This window comes from Thermobia domestica, chromosome 1, assembly GCF_964235325.1.
Source record: "Thermobia domestica chromosome 1, izTheDome1.hap1.1, whole genome shotgun sequence".
Lineage (NCBI taxonomy): Eukaryota > Metazoa > Arthropoda > Insecta > Zygentoma > Lepismatidae > Thermobia > Thermobia domestica.
In genome coordinates, this window is record NC_137454.1 from 137,195,828 (window position 1) to 137,219,745 (window position 23,918).

General features: G+C 30.2%; 1 protein-coding gene across 1 annotated transcript in view; it reads right to left on the reverse strand.

Annotated features, from left to right (window-relative positions):
• Positions 1–1,768: 1,768 nt before the first annotated feature.
• LOC145689489 (A-type potassium channel modulatory protein KCNIP1) overlaps positions 1,769–23,918 on the reverse strand; it is a 398,897-nt gene continuing 376,747 nt past the window's right edge. The window contains exon 6 of the mRNA XM_081763662.1: positions 1,769–13,390. Within this exon, the coding sequence (XP_081619788.1) occupies positions 13,343–13,390 (48 nt within the window). The 3' untranslated portion in view covers positions 1,769–13,342. The remainder of the gene's footprint in view (positions 13,391–23,918) is intronic.

Below are 23,918 nucleotides of genomic sequence, written 5' to 3' on the forward strand. Positions count from 1 at the left end.
TTTAACATTTCCTAAGTGTTATGAAACTGCTAGACAGAAAAAAAATTTAAAAAATGAATGTAATGTTGATATATTTTTATTGCCTGTATTCAAAATGTGAGGGTACAAGATTTGTGAACAATATATTTACACGAACAGGAAATCGAATGTCTTTTTCTTTTGACAAAGACAAGAAATACACAACATTAACATTTTTAATGTTTAAAATATTATAAGTACTATGTTTAATTATTACTTTTATTTTCGCGATAATTATTACTCTATACTTCTTTCTCTCTTCATACTTATTCACAAGGAAAAAAAGAATACTTGTTTCTGTACATAGAAAAGTGGAATTGACTTATCTGCACAATACATTTCTTTAAAATCATTTAAGCTTTTAATACGCTCTTCATTTTTAAGTTTTTAAAAAAGAGGAGAAAAATATATATATATTATATACAGATATTTTTATTTCCCGCTTGAAGCTTATAAAATTAAAATATACAATTTGTTATGCAAAACACAGTTGCTTTCAAAGTGCAAAAATTGCGATAAATCGATAAAAACTACGTATATTATATATGTATATGCTTTACATATATAGTATAACGAGTTGTGCACATGTATAATCGTATATGCATATTAATGCATACATAGATGCATATTAATGCATAATGGAAGTGTGTATCAGTAACAAAATTATATGAATTTTCAAGTGATTAGAAAATTTTGTTGGCAGTTTTGTGTTTATGATATAATTAAAAAAAACGTGTAGTAGAGAAGGTTAAAAGTGTTAGTATAAGAAAAGCAAGTTCAATATAATGTATATAGTATATACAGTGAATATATATATATATATATATGTATGTCACAGTTACAAAAAGCAAGATCGTCATTAGGCCTTTCCATGATATTCTTTAATGTAGTATATTTCTATTATACAAAGCAAAAGTCTTTAACACTAAGTGAATTACGATTTTAAGTTATTAAGATGCGTTTTATGGAAATTCATCATATTTTTCCTTTATTTATTAATAGTGCTCGGCAATTGTTTTTCTAGTTCAACTGAGAAAAATCAAGATTATACATAAAACACTTTGGATGTTTAATATGTCAAAAATGAAGCCTAATAATCGCCGTGAAAGCATAAACGAATATTTATTAATTAATTCAAATACAATGATTTCTTATGTTAAAAATAATTTAATGCGATAAAAAAAACATCCATGAAAAGACTACTTTGTCTTTTTTTTTTTTAAAAAAAAAGTAAGGAATTACATCAGGAAAATGCATAATAAAAAGCTTTAATTATTCATCATATGAAAGGTTGCTCTAAACAGAACATTTTGTAGCTATCACGTGCATTAGAAAAGAAAAGGTGTTTGATGTAATATTATATATATATGTTGTACAACTTCAACTAGTGATTAAGAAGCAAAAGAAAATTATATAGACATACTATTTTTGTAAAAAAAAATAACTATCGCAATATTTGCACAAAAAAATTCACAGATGTCCTCAATAGATTTCAGAAAAATCTCCTGGTCACTAATCTTGACTTTCAGTTATTTTTTAATCTGCCCCATGCCAGTCTAGCTGAGTGAAATTGCGATTAATATATTCATTTAAGTGGTAAAAGAGCAAATTATATATATTTCCATCATATTTCACTTTCTATGTGTCTCAACACCATTTCACAGCCATATGGTTATATTTAGCGAGTTTTTATTTATTTATTTATTTATTTATTTATTTTACCAAGATGTCGAACATAACATTTAAGAAATTAACGTCATCATTATGAATACATATCATGAACGTATTTTTACAAAGAAACAACATACCTTTATAAGAAAAGAAACAACAAACTTACTAAATAAACAACTCTTATTTACACTTAAATACAGTCTAGCTATCAAAAAATAGTACACTCGTTTCATCTTCCCTGCTTTTCAAGAAAACACACAGCAAATTGCTCACTTTCCCAACATATAACTATTTATATTTGTTATCATTACTACGAACCAAAACCATGAGGAAAGTTGATCTCATGAATGCATTACAAATTGATTTCTCAGCACAAGTTGACAATTTGACTTAAGTTGAACATTATCGATATAGAGACAGTTTAGAATACGTTTCAAATGTACGCCAGAATTTTATGCTTAACAAGCTAAGATCCAAAAATTTCCATCACATACTGATTAGTACCACAGCATAACTGGATCAATATAAAAAGTTTTTTTTTTCAGAAATAAGTGCTAACTGATAACAAATTTTGCATTGAAAACATATGCAATATTGCATTTAGGTCTTTAAAAACCCTTCATAAATTCAATAGCACTTTTTTAAACTAACATTTTTACCACAAAAGGCAAAAAATATAACATAAAATCATCAAGAACACTCCAATTTTGTAATTAAAACAACCAACTAGATTGCATTTACTTTTCTACACAGAAATTCCTGAATTTTCAAAACTTCTTCTCCATTGAATTTTATTAATATTTATCTTTTACTCACTTTGAATCAAAGAATTTACAGTGGCAGATTTAAAGTTAAGAATCACAATATATTTATATTATATTTTAGTTACTTGTTTATATTAAAGTCAGAGAGTGTGAATAGTTGTTTGTGACTTATTGTTATTATGTTTGTGTTGTTTTTCAGGTAATGTAGTACAATATGTGCTTTACTATGAGAAAATTATAATGTTGCATTATTTTCTTACCGTAGGAAACTATTTCAAGTTCCTATTCTTTCTGCTTAATAAATAAAATATTTCATAATATTCATAGTGCACTTTTTAATTAACAGTTAAATATTTCTTATAAAATATTCACATATTTGTTTTGTGATTATTTCCAAACATCGTGCTAAATTTTGGATTTAAAAAGTAACAAACCTAGAGGACGAGCGGTTATACTGCATGAAATAAAACTGCAACAATTCGAGATTAATGCTAACATAAGCAATACATTTAAAGAGAAAATAGTAATTTTTGAAAGCTGGTCATGAAGAAAATCTGCTGTATGTTGTATAAATAAATAAATGAAGTTGAATTACTATCTATTTCTTAGCTTCGTACAAATTTTAATTAAAAGTGGACAATATTTTTTTTTAAGTAAATTAGTTAATTAATACTAAGCTGATACTTTCGAAGAACATTTTTTTAGTTTAACGTCCCTCGATTATGCCCCTGTTACTTTCGATCTTTAGTTAAAAGAACCAGATGCGATCCAAAAAAACATGGTTAGTGTTAAAGAGCAATGTTTTGTGAACTTTATATATTATTGAGTAGTCTAAGAACGCTATTGCTTAGTATCCATAGAAGAATTTAATTATTTCTTTAAATGTTATAATTAGTAGGATATCCATAAGATAACATTAACTGAAGGCCAAGAAGAAAAAATCAAAGTCCAGAAAATGAAAGTTTGCTGGATAAAGTTGAAGCGTAACGCATGTGAATTCAATTAACGCTTCTTATGGTTTCAACAACTACTCATTCAATGGAATATTCCTCTTTAAGGTTTATCATGTTTAAAAAAGTACTGAAAATAATTCAATGATACTATCATATAATTTTCACAATTTTGTGTTTCGAACTTTTTTCTTCTATCCTTCAACTACCAAAACAATATTGCTGAACATTATACGTGAAGATCATTATACAGAACTGAAACAATACTGTGTATATAGTAAATATACAATTTTAATTTGCTTGCAACCGTACATGTATATTTAAAATTTAATATTAGGGACACAAAAGAAATTAAGATCTCATGTATTCATACTTTTACTAAGAAGGTAGTGAAAAACAGAAATTTCTTAAATGAGCGGTAATTTCAAAAATATGATATTGAGCTGTATAAAAATATCAAGAGTGAGAAAGAAAATATATATTTTGATAAGTTGATTTTTATGTAAATACATGCGTACAAATAAATATGTACAACTTCCATCACAATATCTGTGACTTTCAATTTAGTTTGCGCAAAAGAGCTTATGCGTAAAGTAATAAAATATATTTTATTAACGGTATATTATTATTATTATTATGCATATACTTTGATTTATGTAAGAACTGATTATGAATTGTCATGTCATATTCGTCGTGTGTATAAAAGTCGAGTTGTTTCTTTATTTTTAAAAGATTGATTATAGGTCTCAAAAATATAATTGCATAATACGTAATTGACAAAATATTTTAAAGAACTGGCATTTTTCGCGAAATGTGGATAATATTTCAGCATCATAAAATTATCAAAATTAAAATTATATATTTTAATAAATATAATATTAAAATATAATGAACAGTACTAATATTTATAATAAGCATGTAAGAGAAATATTGTTATAGAAAATTTTATGAGAGGTACAGTAGTTTTTTAAGAGTAATATATACACATACACACTTTTAAGTATGTTCTTGTTTCGCCTAGTATTAAGATGAAATAGTTAAACACACACATACACATATAGTAGTTTGTATGAACTTGAAATTTTTGCCAGCAAATCTGAAATAATAATAATAATTATTATTATTTAATTTATGAATATCTTATATCCCACTTTATAAACTTTCTACTCCTTTAAACACATTCCGTAGTTTAAATATATTAACATTTCCGAAGTAAGTTACACTCACATTTTCAATTAAGCGGACCCTATGTCTCAATTCAGAATATTTTAAAATATTTTACAAATTTGCAAGATTTTCAGAAATTACAAAAAAATTTACATACAGAAAAATAATTTAGAACAGTAACGAAATCCTGATCGATAATGCTAAAAAAACTTATTAGTAGTATAACATTTTTCAGTTAATATGTTTGACAGAGTTTTAACAGTCTTTGGTATCTCTCATTTAGATATATTGCTAGTCTTTTTATTTTTCACAAAAAAGCAGTGTTCAAATTTGTAGGAGGGACAATTGGTAAGTCATCTTCACAAAATATTTCTGTAACTTTTGTTTCAGAAATATCAACCTAGTCTGACAATTTTATGTTACAAATAGAGATAAATTATCTTTCAACATTTCAGAAATGGGACAGTGAAATATTTCTTTGAATAATGTTACAAAAAATGCTTGTATGTACAATGTATCAAGCGTAATGAAAAATAAATCAATTATAAATATTAGAGTATATTATGTATATGTAAAATTAATCCCTAGCTATTTATTTATTTTTCAATACATAACTACAATAATTTTAAGTAGACTTACACAAAAATTACTATTCTTTGTGGTTTTGATATTTTGAAATAGAAAAGGAAGAAGCTTCTCTATTTTAAAATAGAGAAATATTGTTCTTCATGTTAAGTACTATGGTAGGTATCTTAAGTCTCTCTTAAATTTTGTAATTATTCTTTATTTTGGGTTTTTATAAATCATATCTTTCAATCTGAACAATGTTATAAAGACTAAAATTCCATAATTAGCTAAAAAGTTGGAAGAGTTGTTATTTGAAGTAAGTTAAATTATTTGCGGTTTCTACATCAGGGTTTAATTTAGTGTCACATTCTCTGAAATAATGGTTATTTTTATCAAATGAATGTTTGCAAAGTGATCTAGAATTCAACAAAATTCAAATAAAAGACTATCTCAATTATTTGTGTTTGTAAATTATATGAGCATTAACATAAAACTTTTCACTGAACACTTCACGAAGTGAGTATATCTGATATTATAAATCCAATATATTCAATTTTACGAAAGTGATCGATTCTATTATTAAATCAGACAGTATGAGTATTTAAAACAATAGCTGAAGACATGATCAGTTGAATTGAAGCTCATAGATTCCGAAGGCCACTTGAAGACGGTATGATAAAAGGAATAAGAAATAGTTTCGAAAAGATAGTGCTTTTAAAGCTGTAATTAGTGAACATAGTTTCAAATTGAACCACAACAATTACTTCGAAAATATATGTATATATAAATTTTTAATCCAGAAAATGGTGCAGTATTCGAACTTTTTATTCAAGAAAAATACGAGCGAAAGGCTGTTACCAAGGTAAAAAATGTAAGCCAATAAACATTTCTTCTTCATAAAAGAATGTTATATGTATTGAGAAGTATTTCATGACAAATTTACTATTGATACAGAAAGAAAATATCGGAAAGTATTGCCTTTATTAAATCAAAAAGATTATTGAATGGAGGGAAGAAACAAACTCTGAGTGAAGAAGGATATTACATATATTTAATATGTAATATAGTCACTCTTTTATTAAGAGTTTCCTACAATTCATGTACCAGTTGCATTGAGAGAAATTTGAGACATAGTAATTTTGAAACAATTAAATATAATTAGTTACAACTTCGAAACGTATGTTAAAACAGTCAACAATGCCTTGCCCTACATAAGTTGTGTGTATTAATTTCATTGAAAGAAAACAATACGTATAAGAACCTTTCTCAATGTTTTCTTCTTCAGTAAACATTTTTTGTACGAGCATCATTGGCGACTAAGTATGTGTTTATTCAGTTTTTACCTTTATGTGTACTAGCGAATAATATTATTGGGTAAGCATTGTCATTGATTCAAGGATACAACTCACAGAATCAAGAAAAATAACTTTTTCCTCTTATACACAATCATCTTGGTTTTACAAGTAAAAAGATGCTTTACAATTTAATTAAATTAGCAGGGTAAATTTTCCTCCGTACCGCACTGAGAAGGATGGCAGATAGTCGTCGAAATTGTATTTAACTATTTAATTTAACAGTTACTTAAGGCGAGTATTTTAAGCTATTTAATAGAAATTCTATTGTATCATTAAGCATACACTTATGATTTTTTTAGACTTATACTACTGTATTAATAGTGATCTTCACCAATATACGCATATCTTTGTATTTTTATTTTTATTTTATAAAAGCTAATTATAAGTCATTGTAGTGTTTATATTAATTTTTGTATCATAAAGCATGGCCATAGCACAATTACCTTAAAATTAGTTAATGCAACAAGTAAACTAATATGGACATAATAGTAAAGACAAAGTTTTAACGAAGTAGCACTGCTTATAACATGATAGCTGAAGAATCTTCAGCACAATAATATTTACTTTGGTGTGAAGTTAAATGAAACAAAGAAACAGAGGTCATATAGACCAATCTCAAAAAAAATAATACATATTCATTGCTGTGAAAGGTATATTAGGTATATTTTCCTGTCTTTGACAACTTCATCGTACTACAAAATATTTTAATTAATCAACAAGCAATTCTAAGCAATGGATGAAAATTAATTAAAAAATATAATGAGAGGGCTCGGTATGAAAGATATGTTTGTGTATTGTAATTCCCTGTAATAAGTGTTACAACAGAGCATGTATTGTTATCAGATTTATGTAATTTGTTATATTACTAATGTTATTATTGAAATGTGGGGTAAGAGTATCTTCGTAGCTAAGTGGTTAGCGTACGCGCCTTTGATATAGGAGACCCGGATTCGATTTCTGGTAGGAGCTCATGTGGTTTAGATCTCACATTAAGCTGTAAGTCCATGTCTCATATAGACTCGCTGTTGGAAAGGGAGGCTAAATTGAAAACAATTCAAATCAAATGTGTGTGAGTTGTTTTAGTGAGCTACCAACTGCAGCGAAAAGGTATGAATAAATGTTAATACATAAATAAACATCATGAACTTTGTAATTCATAGTTGTACTAATATCGTATTAATAAAAGTATGGACCGAATTAACCTACACATAATTTATGCCAATAATAATAATAATAATAAAATGAAACAAAATTTCAAACTAATTGGGCCTATTTTCATTAGATAGTTGTTTTAAACCTATTCATCAATAAAACACAAAACAATTATGTTTACCTGGTCAGTTCATTACAAATTATTGTTATTGTAAAATGAAACCTCACCTTTCAATTTGGTAGTCACGAAATTAGTCAATCTTCAGAGAACATTGTGACTTTTTATAATCTATGTAAATAATAAAAAAAAATAAATAAATAAAAATAAAATCCAAATGAAAATCGATATGATGTTATTCAAAGGTGAAAACTTTCAGTCTAATCTCAATTTGTGTCAATTTTTCTTTACTTATTTCGGCGATTGAACATTATAAGTTACAGCAGTAGATAAAGAGACATTTAAGGGACATAACTTACTTTGCACTGTATTTTTATGACAACTTCTGGGCAGCAAATTATTTTGTTTTTCTACACAGTTTGATTTATACAGAAGACAATAAGTTGTGGTTTGTTTGTGAAAGCTAATTGAAAATTTGAACCTTTTTAAAATTACTTTAAAATATGGAGAAATTGTTTCCTTAAACTGATTTTTAAAATTGATAGATTGGGTTTATAATCTAGCACATAGTATAATATTTTAACCTTCTTTGGTTTGGAAAGTATATACATGTGAACAAAAGAAATTCAAATTTTGATATGAATTTTCTTTCATGCGAATTAAGTAGAAACACTGAACATCTTATACATTATTTGTTATATTGATTCTATTGAATATTTTGAGACGAAAGAAATAAATAAGAAAAGAAAGAGCATAGTGGCTAAGTCAAAGAGCACTCATCCCAGATGAAAAGATCACAATTTGATCCCAAATAATATGGACTTTATGGTAGACAAATACTATGGTGGACTTTCTCAGGTTATTCCGTTTCTTTTCACTTAATTACATCGATCGAATTAGAAATTTCGGGAAGAGCACTTTCTTGACTTTTGACCAATACTTCTTTTAATGCAATATAGATACACATCGTTTTCTATGAAAAGGAAACAGATCTGTGCTTCGTTTGTATAAGTTAAAGTTACTACCAGCAAATAAATATTTCCCTATTGCCTCCATTATGGGCAGAATTTTTAACATTTCTGCTTTCTTGGAAACTTTATTTTTTGTTTTATTTATTTATTTATTTATTTATTTATTTATTAGAGGTGTGCTCTGTTCAAAAATTTTCCATTCCATTATTTTCATAACCATTCAGTTGCTTTCATGGTATAGCCACAATAACTTATTTTTTCTCTCCCTCATTCTAGAACTTATTGCATATCTGGGTTAATCGCAGATAACTTCTTCAGGAAAAGTAGGTTAAAAAAGTTTATTTGCGTGAAACGGAGTAACTAAAGAATATTTGCTTGGTAGTTATGAAAAGAAAATTCATAAGGTAGAACTGTTATTTAGAAACCATTCTCTTAAAAGCATTAAGAGTATAGTGTAGCCGGGAAGAAAAACAATACTTTTACAAGCGTATATTTTTCTCTTTTAAAATAAGATCTTTAGGTAATAATTCTACGCCATTTAGGACAAGATCTTTAAATAATAATTCTATCAGGCATGAAGAAATAATTTTATTTTATTTTATTTTATTTTATATTAAGTAAATTATATTTTATTTCAAATTACTCACGTAGTAATATTCCTAATTTTACTACCAATATTTCGACTGTGACACACTTGGCATTTATCCTCAGGGGCATAAAATGACTTAAACCCTTTTCAACAACATGATCTTATAAATATCTATGAGCGGCTCGAAGAAACAAATGGTATGTCACATTTTCGAACTTTCGAGTTAATTAGGTAAGAAGGGTCTACGTTCTCATACAATTCAATGTAATAACCTATACCAAATAAGCTTCCCCTGCCATCTGTACACACATTTTGGAACAAAACTATCTACATACTGTTCTATGGTTAAATCCCAACCCATTACACTTAATAGCTCAATTTCACTGCATGTGGTGCTTACCATTATGTTCATGCGAGACGCTCATATGTATAAATTGATTGAAGAATTTGAAATATTAGAGAAAGTATTCCACATGATTGGTAAGCATTTATATTTTATTTACCTCTTTTTAATCAAAGAAACTTTTCCCTAATCCTCCTTATCCTGAAGAGGCTATCTGTTATGTAACGAAGCCACACACTAACAGTTTGTTCTGAACAAAATAGGCAGGAATTAAATAATTATTAAAATAATATCTTAAGTCTTAATTTAGATTTTGGAAAAGTTTTTGTTTTAGTTTGCTTTAATATGTTACACTGTGCATTGCGCATGTAGAAAAATTATAGTCAATCGAAAGAACTGAAATAAATGATTAACATATACCAAAAACATCATCATCTTCATTTGCAATTACAATTGTACTATAGGGAAAATATTGAGACAGTTGAATGTATGTGCTACTGGAGTTCATACTGTCTTATCACTTGTTTACTGTAAAAAAATCAAATTGTTTTCTCTATTTTCTTTAACTACAAAATAAACATGTGTGAACAATAATACATATATATAAGATTTACATTATATTTTTCTTCCTATACACATGCCTTGGTTTATGCAATACTAACAATAGCAAATAGAGATACAAGTTAGGCCTATGGAATATTAAAACTTCGTTTTGTCTCATTTCTACTTCCTATCACTTAAAAACTACATTTTTTCTTTCTTTTTCTGTTTTTAATAACTATACTTTACTAACGCAGTACTTTCTCCAACACGTTTTATCTTTCGTAGTTTTCTTTGCTACAGTCACACTCACACATACAATGTACACACACAATTTTCGTATTTTTTCCTTACTATTTATACATATTTTTTTTTTAATTTATTACTGTAGTTTTATTCTATGCAACAAAGTATTTTAAAACTGGAAAACACTTATATTTTATAAATGAGGGAAGACTTAAAAAATAGTCAGCACCTTTTGTACTACTGTAGAAAGATACTAATCTCTTTAGTTCTTCTTACAAAGGAAAAAATCAAGAGAATAAATGTACAGATTAACTACTAGTAGTCAATTACTTTCTTCTCCCTTCTATATCTCTTCATTTTGTTTCTGTTTGCAAGAAAATTTCCGCTATTCTTATTTTCTTTTCGGTCTAATCACATATTATTATTATTATTATTATTATTACATAGAGAAACAAAGAATATGCTTAAATATCGCTATAACAATGACCTATAGCATTTTATGTGCTTTCATTATTTGTACTGAGCGACAAATTAAAAATGAAAATTTGCCACGCACCATTAATCTGCTTACTTTCTAAAAAGGCTTTATTATTCTACTTTTAATATAATATGTAGCTAATAGAAATTCAAATAATTATCATTAAAAAAAGAACTCTCTTACAGGAATAACAGTTATCACATACTGTTATTTTCCTTTACATAAATAAGGAAAAGTAATAAACATTTAGTATATTTAATGATTTTTTTTACACATACAGCTGAGCTATTAGTTTGTCTATTCTGTTTTATTAGTTGAAATATTATTATTCTTATTATTAATAGTAGTATTACAGAACTAATAACGGTTTACTATGAGCGAAATCTTAAGATCAAACTGACTGTCTATTTAAATGAGAATTCTTTATTGCTTATAAGTGCCTCTACATTGAGGATGTTGTTTTCCTTGGATAAGATTTTAGGTGTGAATGAGAAAACAATATCATTTTCCTTGAAACATGGCTGCTAAGGAAGCCTATTTGCCGTAGCCTTTCCTCGTTTTACATATAGTTTACTTCATCTAAGATTTCATATAATATCAACTACGCTCTTCAAAGTTATTGTTAGGAATGAGCAACTAGACACGACTTGCTACTACAAACCAGTCTAAATACTGTGCTTTCTTTTAAATATATATATATTATATATTTTATTTGAAACACGAAATTGCTTGGTGTCTTGACTCTTTAAAAAAATCACTTTGTATTTAACCTAGCCTTTACATTGACTTATTCATTGATCAGCGTGCTTTCCTTATTAACATTCAAAAAATTGAGCATTCTACAAGCCTCGGAATTCAGTGAAATATTAAAATATGCTTTGATTTTTTAAAAAAAACTTTTTCACTTTTCTTTAATTTTTATATACACCGCAAATATACATATTTCATAATATTAAGTATGGAAAAATCTTTTTTTTTTCCCTACGAATAGATCTTATTAATGCTTATAAGCGTGTATTCATTAAGTGTTAATTATACATATTCTGAGATCATAAACTCCGCAAAATAAATGGCGTGCTTTGTTTATTAAGCTTATTTTTATTTTGTTTTTAATTCATTTCATAACATAAAGCTTGGTAAAATAATGAATATTTTCCGCACCTCTCTCTCCAGTCCAGATGAATTCCACCTGTATTTGGCATGTAGAATGGATGCATTCTCTTCTGTTACTTAAAGAGAGTGTGTCCTCTACTTTTTTTTTTCCTTGCTTGCAAAAAAAGTTCATACTTGCATAGCTCCTAACACACGACTTCGAAAAAAAATCTTGAACACTACTTTTCATTTCAATGGAGGGGAAATAGGTCCAAGTTAATAATGCGTATAATGAACTTGTAAATAACTTACATTGTTTAAAACTGTTGAAATTTGTGTGAAGTTTTTCCTGCCTGTCAGTCTATGTTGGACAAACAAAAAAGCCCAATTTTCTTAAATGGGAAACGATTGAAAAGAAAAATGGTACAATAGGATGGTGTTATCTCATTAGAAAAACCATCATAAGTATATAAGTTTTATCAGCCATACATTCAGTTGCATTATATGTATAAAATTTTATTTTTTATGTGATCATTTCATAACGTAAATATTATTACTATGGTAAATCTTGAGCCATTGTAAGATATAAGAGGCACTTATCTTACACCTGATGTTAAACAACCTGTTAAACAAGAAACTAATCGTAAATAAGTAAACATAACTATATTACCTTACATAGTATACATGACTGTGGAAACAAAGGAGACAGTATAATTCAGTGAAGCTTACATTTAAATTTCAATAAATTTTACTTGATAAGCTTCGTTCATCTTTGTTTGTCATCATTCAAGTACGATAGTGGATGATTACACAGCTTATTTGATCACCTGCTTAAAAATTTGAGATGAATTAAAATATACTACATTTTAACTATTTAAATATAAGTTAATTAAAAGTTATAAAAATATCGATTAACTTGTATAATTAAAAGATAAAAGGGGGGGTTATGATAGAAATTCAATCAAAGAAAACCATATTCATAGCAATGAGAAACTAAGAAACAGTTAAAAACACTTAATATATAAAATTAATCTGTAGAGTTCTTAAAAGAAAAATATAGTTCGCTTGAAGTATACAGTCTCCATAAAAATATATGTCATACATAATACATAATTTACAGAATATCTTTCGGACCTATTTCCCCACAATCCTCAAAATTCATTACTTTTAGCTTCGTCGTAAGAAAAAATCTTTATCCTGCCCCCAGTACACACATCAGCTCAGCTTGCATTAGTTTCTCCAAGCACCCGCGGACCTGAATGCCAGCGTTTGACAGTGATAGGAGCTGCTGGTATGTGGCAGGTGCACTGAAAGCTTTTGATCATAGCGACAGATCAAATATCTGTAAAGACTTCGTTATAACCTCATCCTGAAAGAGAAAGAAACAAACAACAAAATTACTTAGCAGTTAATGACAACAAAATTAATGTAAAATGGGAGATTAATTTCGTCGATAGTGATCCAAAGGTAGGTATCAGTAATTAGGAATTTAAAACTTAACTAGCTGAACCTGCGCTGTCTACTCAGCGCATCGTTCTGTTATGACCATGAATCTCCTTCCCACTGTGCATGCCTCCTTTCTCACACAAGTAAAGGATAGGAGACTTACAAAGGAAGTGAATTGCTATGTACAGATGTTGGGGTGAGTTTGCAGCAAAGGGTCTTTCCTAGTAAGATAGTGAAATCGGCCCTTGATCCAAATTGGGTCGCCATTGAGCCAAAAGGTTACCCTTGTCCTAAAACAACCTCAAAAAAAATTTGACCGCCTACCCCCTTCCCTTACCGAATTATCGTATCATACATGCTCAATATTGAATATTTTTAATTTTTTTTTGGGGGGGAGGGGTGATCGAAAAAATTTGAAAGTTTCAGATTGTAGATACTATCTAGGTGTAAATTGCAATTTTTTTCAAAACCATCGTTGCGTATTTTCTTTATTTTTTTGCGTGTTGAAAATTTCAAAAAATTGTAGGAAAAGATCTGGGGGGCACGTTGCTGATTTTCTGGTTAAAAAATTTGTTATACCCTTAGGTACAACATATATTTTTTTCGGGGTCTGAAAGTGATGGCAACATTGTCAAAAAGAAATATAACTGCAAAAAAAACCTGATGGAAGTCTGAGCCACAGTGTTTACAGAAAACCTACTCACACTGACCTTTATCTTAATGGAAACAGCTTTCACCATAAATCACAGCGCAATACAGTCATCAGCACGCTTGTACTTAGAGCAAAAGCCATCTCAGACCAAGAAAGCTTCTCCAGTGAACTTGCATATCTCAAGAAGACCTTACTGCAGAATGGATACAAGGGAGATGACATTCGATTGGTCCTGAAAAGGACCTTTTCCAGTAAAAGAACCACCACAGAATCTGAAGATAGGACCACCACAGAATCTGAAGATCCAGTCAACATTGCAGTCCTGCCCTATACTGGGAAATTATCTGGAAAAATTACAAGAATCATGAAGAGACACAACATCCAAACCATACACAGACCACCATCAAATATCAGAAAACTACTCCGTCCAGTTAAAGACGATTTGGGTCTTAAAACACCAGGAGTATACTGCATTCACTGCGAATGCGGGAAAACTTACATAGGACAAACAGGACGAACAATAGACCATCGATGCAAGGAGCATGAGAGATATATCAAGCTGTTTTATCCGGAGAAATCACCCCTGGCGCAACACAGTATAACGGAAGAACATAGAATTTTATTTTCAGACACTAAAATTATTTCAAAGAGCTCAAACCACTGGGACAGGATAATTAAAGAATCTCTTGCCATATTACAAGAACCCAACAATATCAACAGGGATACAGGATTTCAACTCAGACAGACATGGACGCCAGTCATAAAGAGAGCATATGTGAATACGACCAATCAGCGTCAAGCTATAGACCATCCAATCAGAGACACGGATTCGTAACCCTCCCACTTACCTCTCCTATATATAGTACACACGAACTGGTCTCAGTATAATCGCCCTGAAGACGAGAACGATGTCAGTTCTTGAAACGTCGGCTCTATCGTCGGGCTTCACCTGGCTGATATCCTGGGAACATCTCTATGAGATTGATTATTGTAAATAAATACATGTTGTAATGGGCAAAGACTCTTGAAATATATTAAATATATTGATTATTACGTATACGCAGCATACACTTATATGTTGTCTGGAAATTCTTCTTTTCAAAATGTATTGTTCTTTCTTTTCCTAGGGCCCCGCGTAGAATAGTCGCTAACACTCTCGTCTTTGGGTTTTATCCAGGGTTCTATTCCTGTTGGAGACACTCCATGTGAAAGGTATCTATTTAGGCCAGTCATACTGAGTGAGGCTTTCCCTAGGTTTTCCTCATTCACACCAGGCAAATGCCTGGATAGTATCTAACATAAAGGTCTCAGGCTACTTCTTTCCTTTCCCTTTCCTTTCTTCCATCCCACTTTTCCAAGTAATGTGATCGTTGAGAGACGTCATCCCTCATACGTGGAGAGCTAAAAGTTAAACAAATAACTATCTAATTCCGTGTGAAAATATCGTGATCAGATACAAGTTGTACAAATTTTATGAATTGGCTGCTAAAATTTTGTGATTGTATTCCTTTGATGTTTCCTGATTGAAGGTGTATCTAGAATCATTCGGTAAGAAACTGAAGAAAATGTACTGTTGTCAAATAAATAAAATAATAATATTGCTGCAAAGTTATGTTGTGTTTTATTAATAGTGTTTATGTTATATAAACATTTATATGTTTTCCTTGTCTAAGTTGAAGTTGGGTCCTTTGGTGCTGATGAGAATTTTTTGAACCGATTTTAGGAGGGGCGGTGGCTCAATCGTAAAGCGTTCGTTCACCTCCGGTGCTTGGGGTCCTTGGTTCGATCCTTGCTCGCGCCGTATGAACTTTGTGGTGGACAAACACCGTGCTCGTGGGTTTTCCCGGGGTTCTCCCGTTTCCTCCCACTTTTTCATTCCACCATTTCACTCATCCCTCATCATCACCGTTTCCGTGGGACGTAAAACTGAAAAATTTCATTTCATTTCATTTTTTGAGCCGTTTTTCATCAGAACCGAAGAACCCAAACTCATCTTAGACATGGGAAATCTTGATCATAAATGAGATAACATAATCAACAATATTAAGAAAATCATAACATAACTTTGCAACAATCTTTTTACTTTATTTACTTTACAATAATTCATTTTTTTTCACAGTATTTTACCGAATGAGTTTGGATATACTCTTAATTTGGAACCATTACAATCACAAAACTTTTAGCAGTCTGCTTGCAATGTACAAACTAGATCTACCCATAGTATCTTCACACGAAGTAGGATAGTCACTTGTTTAAGTTTGCAGAATAATATCTGAAACAAAATACAAAAAGACAGGAGTTTAAATTTTGGAAAGAAGATTGATGGATGTATTGAGTTCAGCGTCCTTTTCAGTAGTGAGGCTATATTATACGTGAATCTACAGCTTAATATGGGATCCAAACCACATGAGCTCCTACCGGGAACCAAACCCGGTTAAAAGAAGAATATCAAGCAATATCTAAACTGTATATACTCATAATAATCAATATGTTTAGCGGATTTCAGTATTTGTACCCACTATAAGATGTATATATTCAGAATAATCTATCTGTTTACTAAATTAAAATGTTTTCACCCGTTATAAAAGAGAATTTAGACTGTAAAGTTGTATATATTCAGAATAATCTATCTGTTTACTAAATTATAATGTTTTCACCCGTTATAAAAGAGAATTTAGACTGTAAAGTCAACTTTAATATGTAACACTCAGCTTAAAAAAAAAAAAAAAAAAATGTAAAGTTCTAATGAACCATTAATTAGAATCAACACGTTCTTTCACAATAACTAGGGACTAATTTTATAAATTCTAGTGTCAGTTAATAGGTGCTAATTAATTATGTAATCAAGTGTATTACGTAATTCTACACAATGAGCTTGTATTTTTGAAGCACATTAGAAAGAAATTTAAAAAGTGAGGCAAGAACTTCCATCGACGCAGAAAAAAAAAAAATGTTGACAAAGATCTTGGACCAGTTTGAAATATACAATTAATGTATAATACCTCGAGATATAAAAGTAGGTTTACGTTTCTTCTGAATATGTACCCCATAGATTAAATCAGTAAATTTCCTTGTGTTGTTTTATACTTAACTTTGATTACTGAAATTTTCAACAGATCTATACCTAATATCATAATTTTAGTTTTGTTTGCTTATAATAATAAATTGTTCATCCTGTACCGTGTAATTGGTTCATCCATAATCGTATTGTCGTTTCTCTCGATTTCGTTCCTTGATTTTCAAATAAATACAATTACGATGTCATCAGTATAACTTATCATTTCGATTTTTTCTCTCATGTTATCTAACGTTTGAAGACGCAGTTACATTGTAATATTCCATAATATTACACACACGAAGCCCTGAATGCAGCTCTTAGTTATTATTTCTCTTATTTCTATTGTTGTGTTCTTATATTTTACTATTCTATTTCTACAATAATCATTAAGAATGCATTAATTGCAAGGTTCTACACGTGCTTCCAACATCACGTGCTGGCTGTAAACGTGTTATTATTTACTGAGTCTAATATTTAACGTACTATTAACTGTATTGTTTCTGTGTTCTCTTGACACTTTCCTCAACAGATCCAACAACTCACGAGCAAATCCATTTCACTTCTCAGAATTTTCATTTGCACTATTTTCTTTATATGACAATGTAAATTCCTTGCACTAAAATCTTCTTCCGCGTAATGTAAGTTCCTGTCACCACGGCATGGAGCATCCTCAGGTTGTAGATCGAGGAGAAGGCCTCTAGATATAGAGGTTAGCTGCGAATATACTGAATGAGCAGTCGCAGACAGACGACAAGGATTGGTTCTCCAGCTTGGGGCTTTGAGTAAGGCTAACAACCTCATACTGTAAGAAAAAAGGCACTTGTTCAGAAACATTCACAGAAGGCTCGGACCAGGTCTGATAACTTGGTACGACCTCAGCAAAAGAAAATGGACATGAGATTTGTAACATGGAATATTAGAAGTCTTTATAGGGCAGGCGCGTTAAAATCAGTAACGAATGAGTTAGAGAAATACAGGATGGACTAGTAGGAGATCAGGAAATTAGATTGGAGACGAAATGGAACTGTGTATTCCGAAAATTCTCCGTTCTTTTACGGGAAAGGAAATAAAAATCACCAATTAGGAACAGGGATTTTCGTTCACAAACGAATAATATCAGCAATTAAACGGGTTGAATTTGTTAATGATACACTTCCTTTTATTACTCTTAAGGGACGGTGGTGTGATATTATTTTTTTAAATGTACACGCCCCAACATAAGATAAGGATGACTATATAAAAGGCAGTTTTTAAGAAGAAGTGGAGAGGATATTTGGCTAACTCCCGCGATACCATATGAAAATTCTATTAGAGGATTTCAATGCGAAGGTAGAACGAGAGGATATTTTCAAACCGATTATAGGGAACGAAAGTCTGCATAAGGAAAGTAATGACAACGGTGTTAGACTCGTGAACTTTGCAACATCCAAAAACCTTATCGTGAAGAGTACAAAATTCCCACATCGCGACATTCATAAATACACTTGGACATCACCAGACGGAAAAAAACATAATCAAATTGATCACGTTTTAGTAGATCGTGGTAGATAGTAGTAGATTGTAGTAGAAGAAGGCAATCTAGCATAATTGATGTCCGGTCGTTTAGAGGGTTGATTGTGACACTGATCACTACCTGGTAGCAGCGATAATACGAGAGAGATTATCGTTGAATAAAGGAAATATTCAATGTCTGAAAACGGAGAGATTTAATTTAAAGAAATTAGAAGAGAGGCAGGTAAGAGAGGAATACTAAATTGAAGTTTCGAATAGATTCTCGGTTTTAGAAGATTAAGAGTGCAGTAGTGATGAGGATACTTGGATCGAAATTAGAGATAGCATTAAAATTTCAGCACAAGAAAAATTAGGACACACGAAAATACGTAGGAACAAACCATGGTTCGAAAAGGAATGCATTCAACTAGCGGAGAAGAGAAAACAGGCAAAATTACTTTGGCTACAAAATCCAAATGAAATAACTACACAAAATTTCGTAGACATCAGGCGGGAAACTTCCAAAATTTTAGAACAAAGAAATGCGATTGTTTGAAAGCTAAACTTAAGGAACTTGAAGATAATAGTAAAAATGAAAACATTCAGGACATGTATAAAGGGATCAACAAATTTAAGAAAGGCTATCAACCTCGTGCCTATATATTGAAGAAAACTGACGGAACATTTCTCACTGACACAGATAGCATCTTAAATAGATGGAAAGATTTCTTTGACGAATTGCTTATAACGCAGCCAAAAGCTAATGTGTGTGGAGAAAAGGTGAGACACACCGCGGTTCCGTATATTCCAGAACCCAACCGAATAGAAGTAGAAACCGCTTTTAAAGAAATTAAAGAAACATAAATCTCCGGATTTAGATGAAATTCCGGCTGAGTTAATTTTAGCTGGAGACGAAAAATTGTGGAGCAAAATTTACAAACTCATTCTGCTTATCTGGAACAAGGAAGAATTGCCACAAGAGTGGAAAGAATCAATCATTGTTCCAATTCACAAGAAAGGTGACAAAACTGACAGTAATAATTATCGAGGCATTTCTCTTCTGTCAACGTTCTATAAAATCCTCTCAAACATTCTATTAGCAAGATTAACTCCTTAAGCAGATGAAGTTATTGGAGATTATCAGTGCGGATTTAGACGAAATCGATAACTATCGACCAAATATTTACCATTCGATAAATACTCAAAAAGAAGTGGGAATACAATACCCCGGTACATCAACTATTTATTGATTTTAGAAAGGCTTACGACTCGGTTAGGAGAGAAGCATTGTACAACTTTCTTACACAATTTGGAATACCGGAAAAGCTAACTAGATTAATTAAGATATGTTTAAATCAATCCCAAAGTAAAGTCCGGGTTAGAAAATTTTTGTCCACGAGCTTTCACGTCGAGAATGGCCTGAAACAAGGAGATGCGTTGTCGCCATTATTATTCAACTTTGTTCTGGAATACGCTATAAGGAAAATCAAAGATAGCAACTAGGGCCTAGAGTTGAATTGGATTCACCAGGTTATGCTGATATGCTGATGATGTAAATTTAATAGAGGATGATAGGAGAACAATAGAAAGAAATGTAGAGATCTTATTAAACGTTTGCAAAGACATGGGTTTAGAAGTAAATGCAGAGAAAACTAAATACATGGAAGTTCGTCAGGATCGTAATACGGTAAATTATGGGATGCGTTAAAATATCGAATGATATTTTGATAAAGTGGATACTTTCAAATATCTAGTATCAATGTTAACAGACGAAAACCATATTCATGAAGAAATTAAATGCGGACTAAAAACAGGGAATTCGTGTTATTATTCAGTTCAAAGTCTCTTGTCGTCGCGAATTCTGTCAAGGAATATGAAGCTTAAAATATATAAAACGATAATCATGCCTGTTGTTCTATATGGTTGCGAAACATGATCGCTTACTCGGAAGGAAGAACATAGATTGAAAGTATTTGAGAACAAGAACCTGAGACGAATATTCGGACCCAAGAGAAACGGGAATGGGGAATGGCAGAAACTTCATAACTAGGAACTACATAATTTATATGGTTTACCCAACATTGTTATGGTCATCAAGTCTAGGAGGCTCAGGTGGGGAGGTCATGTAGCCAGGATGAAAGAAAGTAGGAACGCTTTCAAAATCTTAACTGGAAGACCAACCGAAATACGACCATTAGGAAGATCTAGGCGCAGATGGGAGGACAATATTAAGATGGATCTCGAAATAGGAATACGAAGTAGAAACTGGATGCAGTTAGCTAAGAATAGAAGTCAGTGGAGAGCTTTTGTGAACGCGGCATTGAACCTTCGGGGTCCATGGGTCATAGAGTTAGTTAGTTGAAATTTTCTTTTTTCGTCCTGTTTGTTACTGTGAAAAACTTATGCAGAAAATTTTTATGAAGACTTGCATAATTTTGTAATTTTACTCTCTTCTAACAGACACTACGAGAAGATGCTGTTATAATCTTAAACCTACGTTGAAAGTTAATTACACACTAAACTTTGATGAATACACACTTTTTTAATTTAGTGCAGTATTATTCAAAACATAAACAAGTTTACATAATATAGCAAAAAGTATGTACAGTATTTAGCAAACTTATTACAAAGAAGCACTATAATTGTTTTTGAATAGTTCTTCTGTTTGTGGGATTAAGAATTTTTTTCATTGTTTATACAAACAAGTTTACTTATGTTTTGATAAATTTTTGAGTAGAGTAGACTAAGCCTTCAAATTTTGAGTTTTGTTCCTAAACTTCATTCTGGACTCTGAATAGTGTGTATCGGCTTACAATGTTAGTCATTTTATATATATATATTCAAATCAATGATATTCTATCACATCTATCTTTTCATATTGTGATGTTAATCAAAGGAACAATCTTGTCATCAGTAGTGTGATACTAGAAAGGATAACAGGTCCAATCTGAGACATTTCTACAACCACCATCTAACATACATATAAGGCATTTATTCGTCCAATTTTGTCATATGGACATATAGCCTAGATCTCCGCCCCTGACAGATTTTATAAGTGATTCATACTGTTTGAGAGCCGTGCATTAGGAATTGCCTACTGTAATATCCTGCATTATACCAGCTTTGCGTATTATATACTATAATTAAAAATAAACTAATCACTGTTGAAAGAAAAAAAAATACTTGTGACGCTTCACCAAGGTTAAAAGGAGGGGATAAACTGCTGTTTTTTTTTTTTTTTTTTTTTTTTTTGCAAGTATTGTAGATGAATGTAAAGGTTTTTTTTAAAAGGGGAAACGACAACTGGAAAAGTTTTATAAGAAATTAAAGATTGAGAAAAAGGCATTATACTAGAGGTGGAGGTGAAAAAGGAAGGAATCACAGCGTTATTAGACATGAAGATCAAGAAGTAGGAAGGGAAGTTAATCACGAAATAGATAAAAAAAAGAGATAGCAATGCAATATACAAACACTTAAGGGACATGGAATATGAGTGTAACTGGAATGAGATGAAAGTGCTAGGCCAAGAAAACAGAAAGATGATCAGGAAATGGAAAGGGGCAAGATTTACTGAAAGTGAAGATGGTGATGTAATAAAATGGAACTCAGGAATTAAAATTGATGAACAGTTGAATAAGTTATTAGGAAACATTAAAAGAGAAACTTTGTGTTATTTTTGTTACTGTAGTTATTATTAGGATTGTTTTATTATTGTTATTGTTATATTTTATAAATTCATTTGGTAATTCTTTGTTATTAAGTATATATGTATACAGTCTAAGCAAGGGAGACTTAGGAGGTTTTGTATCTGTTTTGATTCAGCAAGGTGATTAGCTGTCAGCTACCAATCACGTTACAGGAAGACTTTGGTTGTCTCTTAGTATTTAATCTTCTGTTAACTCTCATACAAGATATAGTGTCTGATGAAGCCAAGTAGTTACGTGGCGAAAGTGTCACAGCATATTAGTTTCTTAATAATAAATTGGTTTGCTTTGCTCAGTGATTAGTTAATTTTTAATTACAGTGTACAAATAATCAAGCAAGTTAACAGAGCATATACAACATCGTCAGTTTCCATTTATCTTATTGGTCTTATTCCACAGTTCTAATCTAGTACACGTATTTAACCACATTTAAACAAAATTAGTAAATCAAATTTAAAAAATACAACATAAACAAAATTAATCTCAATCTTATAACTTTATAGTATTTTCTCCACCTGTTACTTGGTTTTAAGTGGCAAGTTTGATCCTGATACGTTAATGTTGCTTAAATTTTGTGTAGCAATGTAGTTTCCAGTTAATTTAAAATATGATTATGTTTTTCATATTACGAGACAAATTACTTTCTATTTTTATGAATCTAAACCATGCGAAGGAATGAGGGGCGGGGAAGAAAAATAACTCCCTCATATTTTTATATTTTTAATTATACTCATATATGCCTTTGACTATATCGAAATTGTAAAAATTTTAAGATCAAAATTGAAATTCATTCTGATTTACACTTTCAAACATACATTATTTTTACTAACAATAAAATGTTCACAGATTAAAGCCATCGCATTTTCTTTAATAAAAGTTATTATTTTATTCCATTGATTCAAATGAAGTTAATAACAGATATTAATGATAATATTTTTTTTTTTAAATAAAAGCTTGAGAAAGTACATTTAATTAACAATTCTACGCGGATAACTTTTCCTATGAAATAGAGCAAATAATGCACTGTTTACGAAATATTTACTAAAAATGAGAAACATTTTTTTCAATCGGTGTTTGACTAAATTAATCCCAAATAGTGGAAGATATTGAAATCTGCTGAAAGAAATTTATTTATTTTTGTGTATCAATTCCTTTTTTACGGAATTATCCACAGTGACTTGCCTAATATCTTGGAATAAGTACAAACTCAAATAGCACAGATTATAATCGTGATCCAAATTTTTGCTAAGAAAATTGATAATATTAAAATGTGTACATTACAATATAGAAATTAATGTATTAAAGTATTTTTATTTCTTTGTGAGATTTAAGTTTGGAATTTTTCATATTTTGAAAGAAAAAAAAATATTTATTGAAACACCACTCTAACTTAACACTTAAATATTAAAATCTTTAATGTTTGCCAGAAAATATTAAAGATTTTCCTCTTCCTATACCAAAAAATAATTAACTTTGACTTATCTTCAAGAAGTAATAACACATACTTTCTCCTAGCTAACTTAATTGATGTTTCATGAAGAAATTC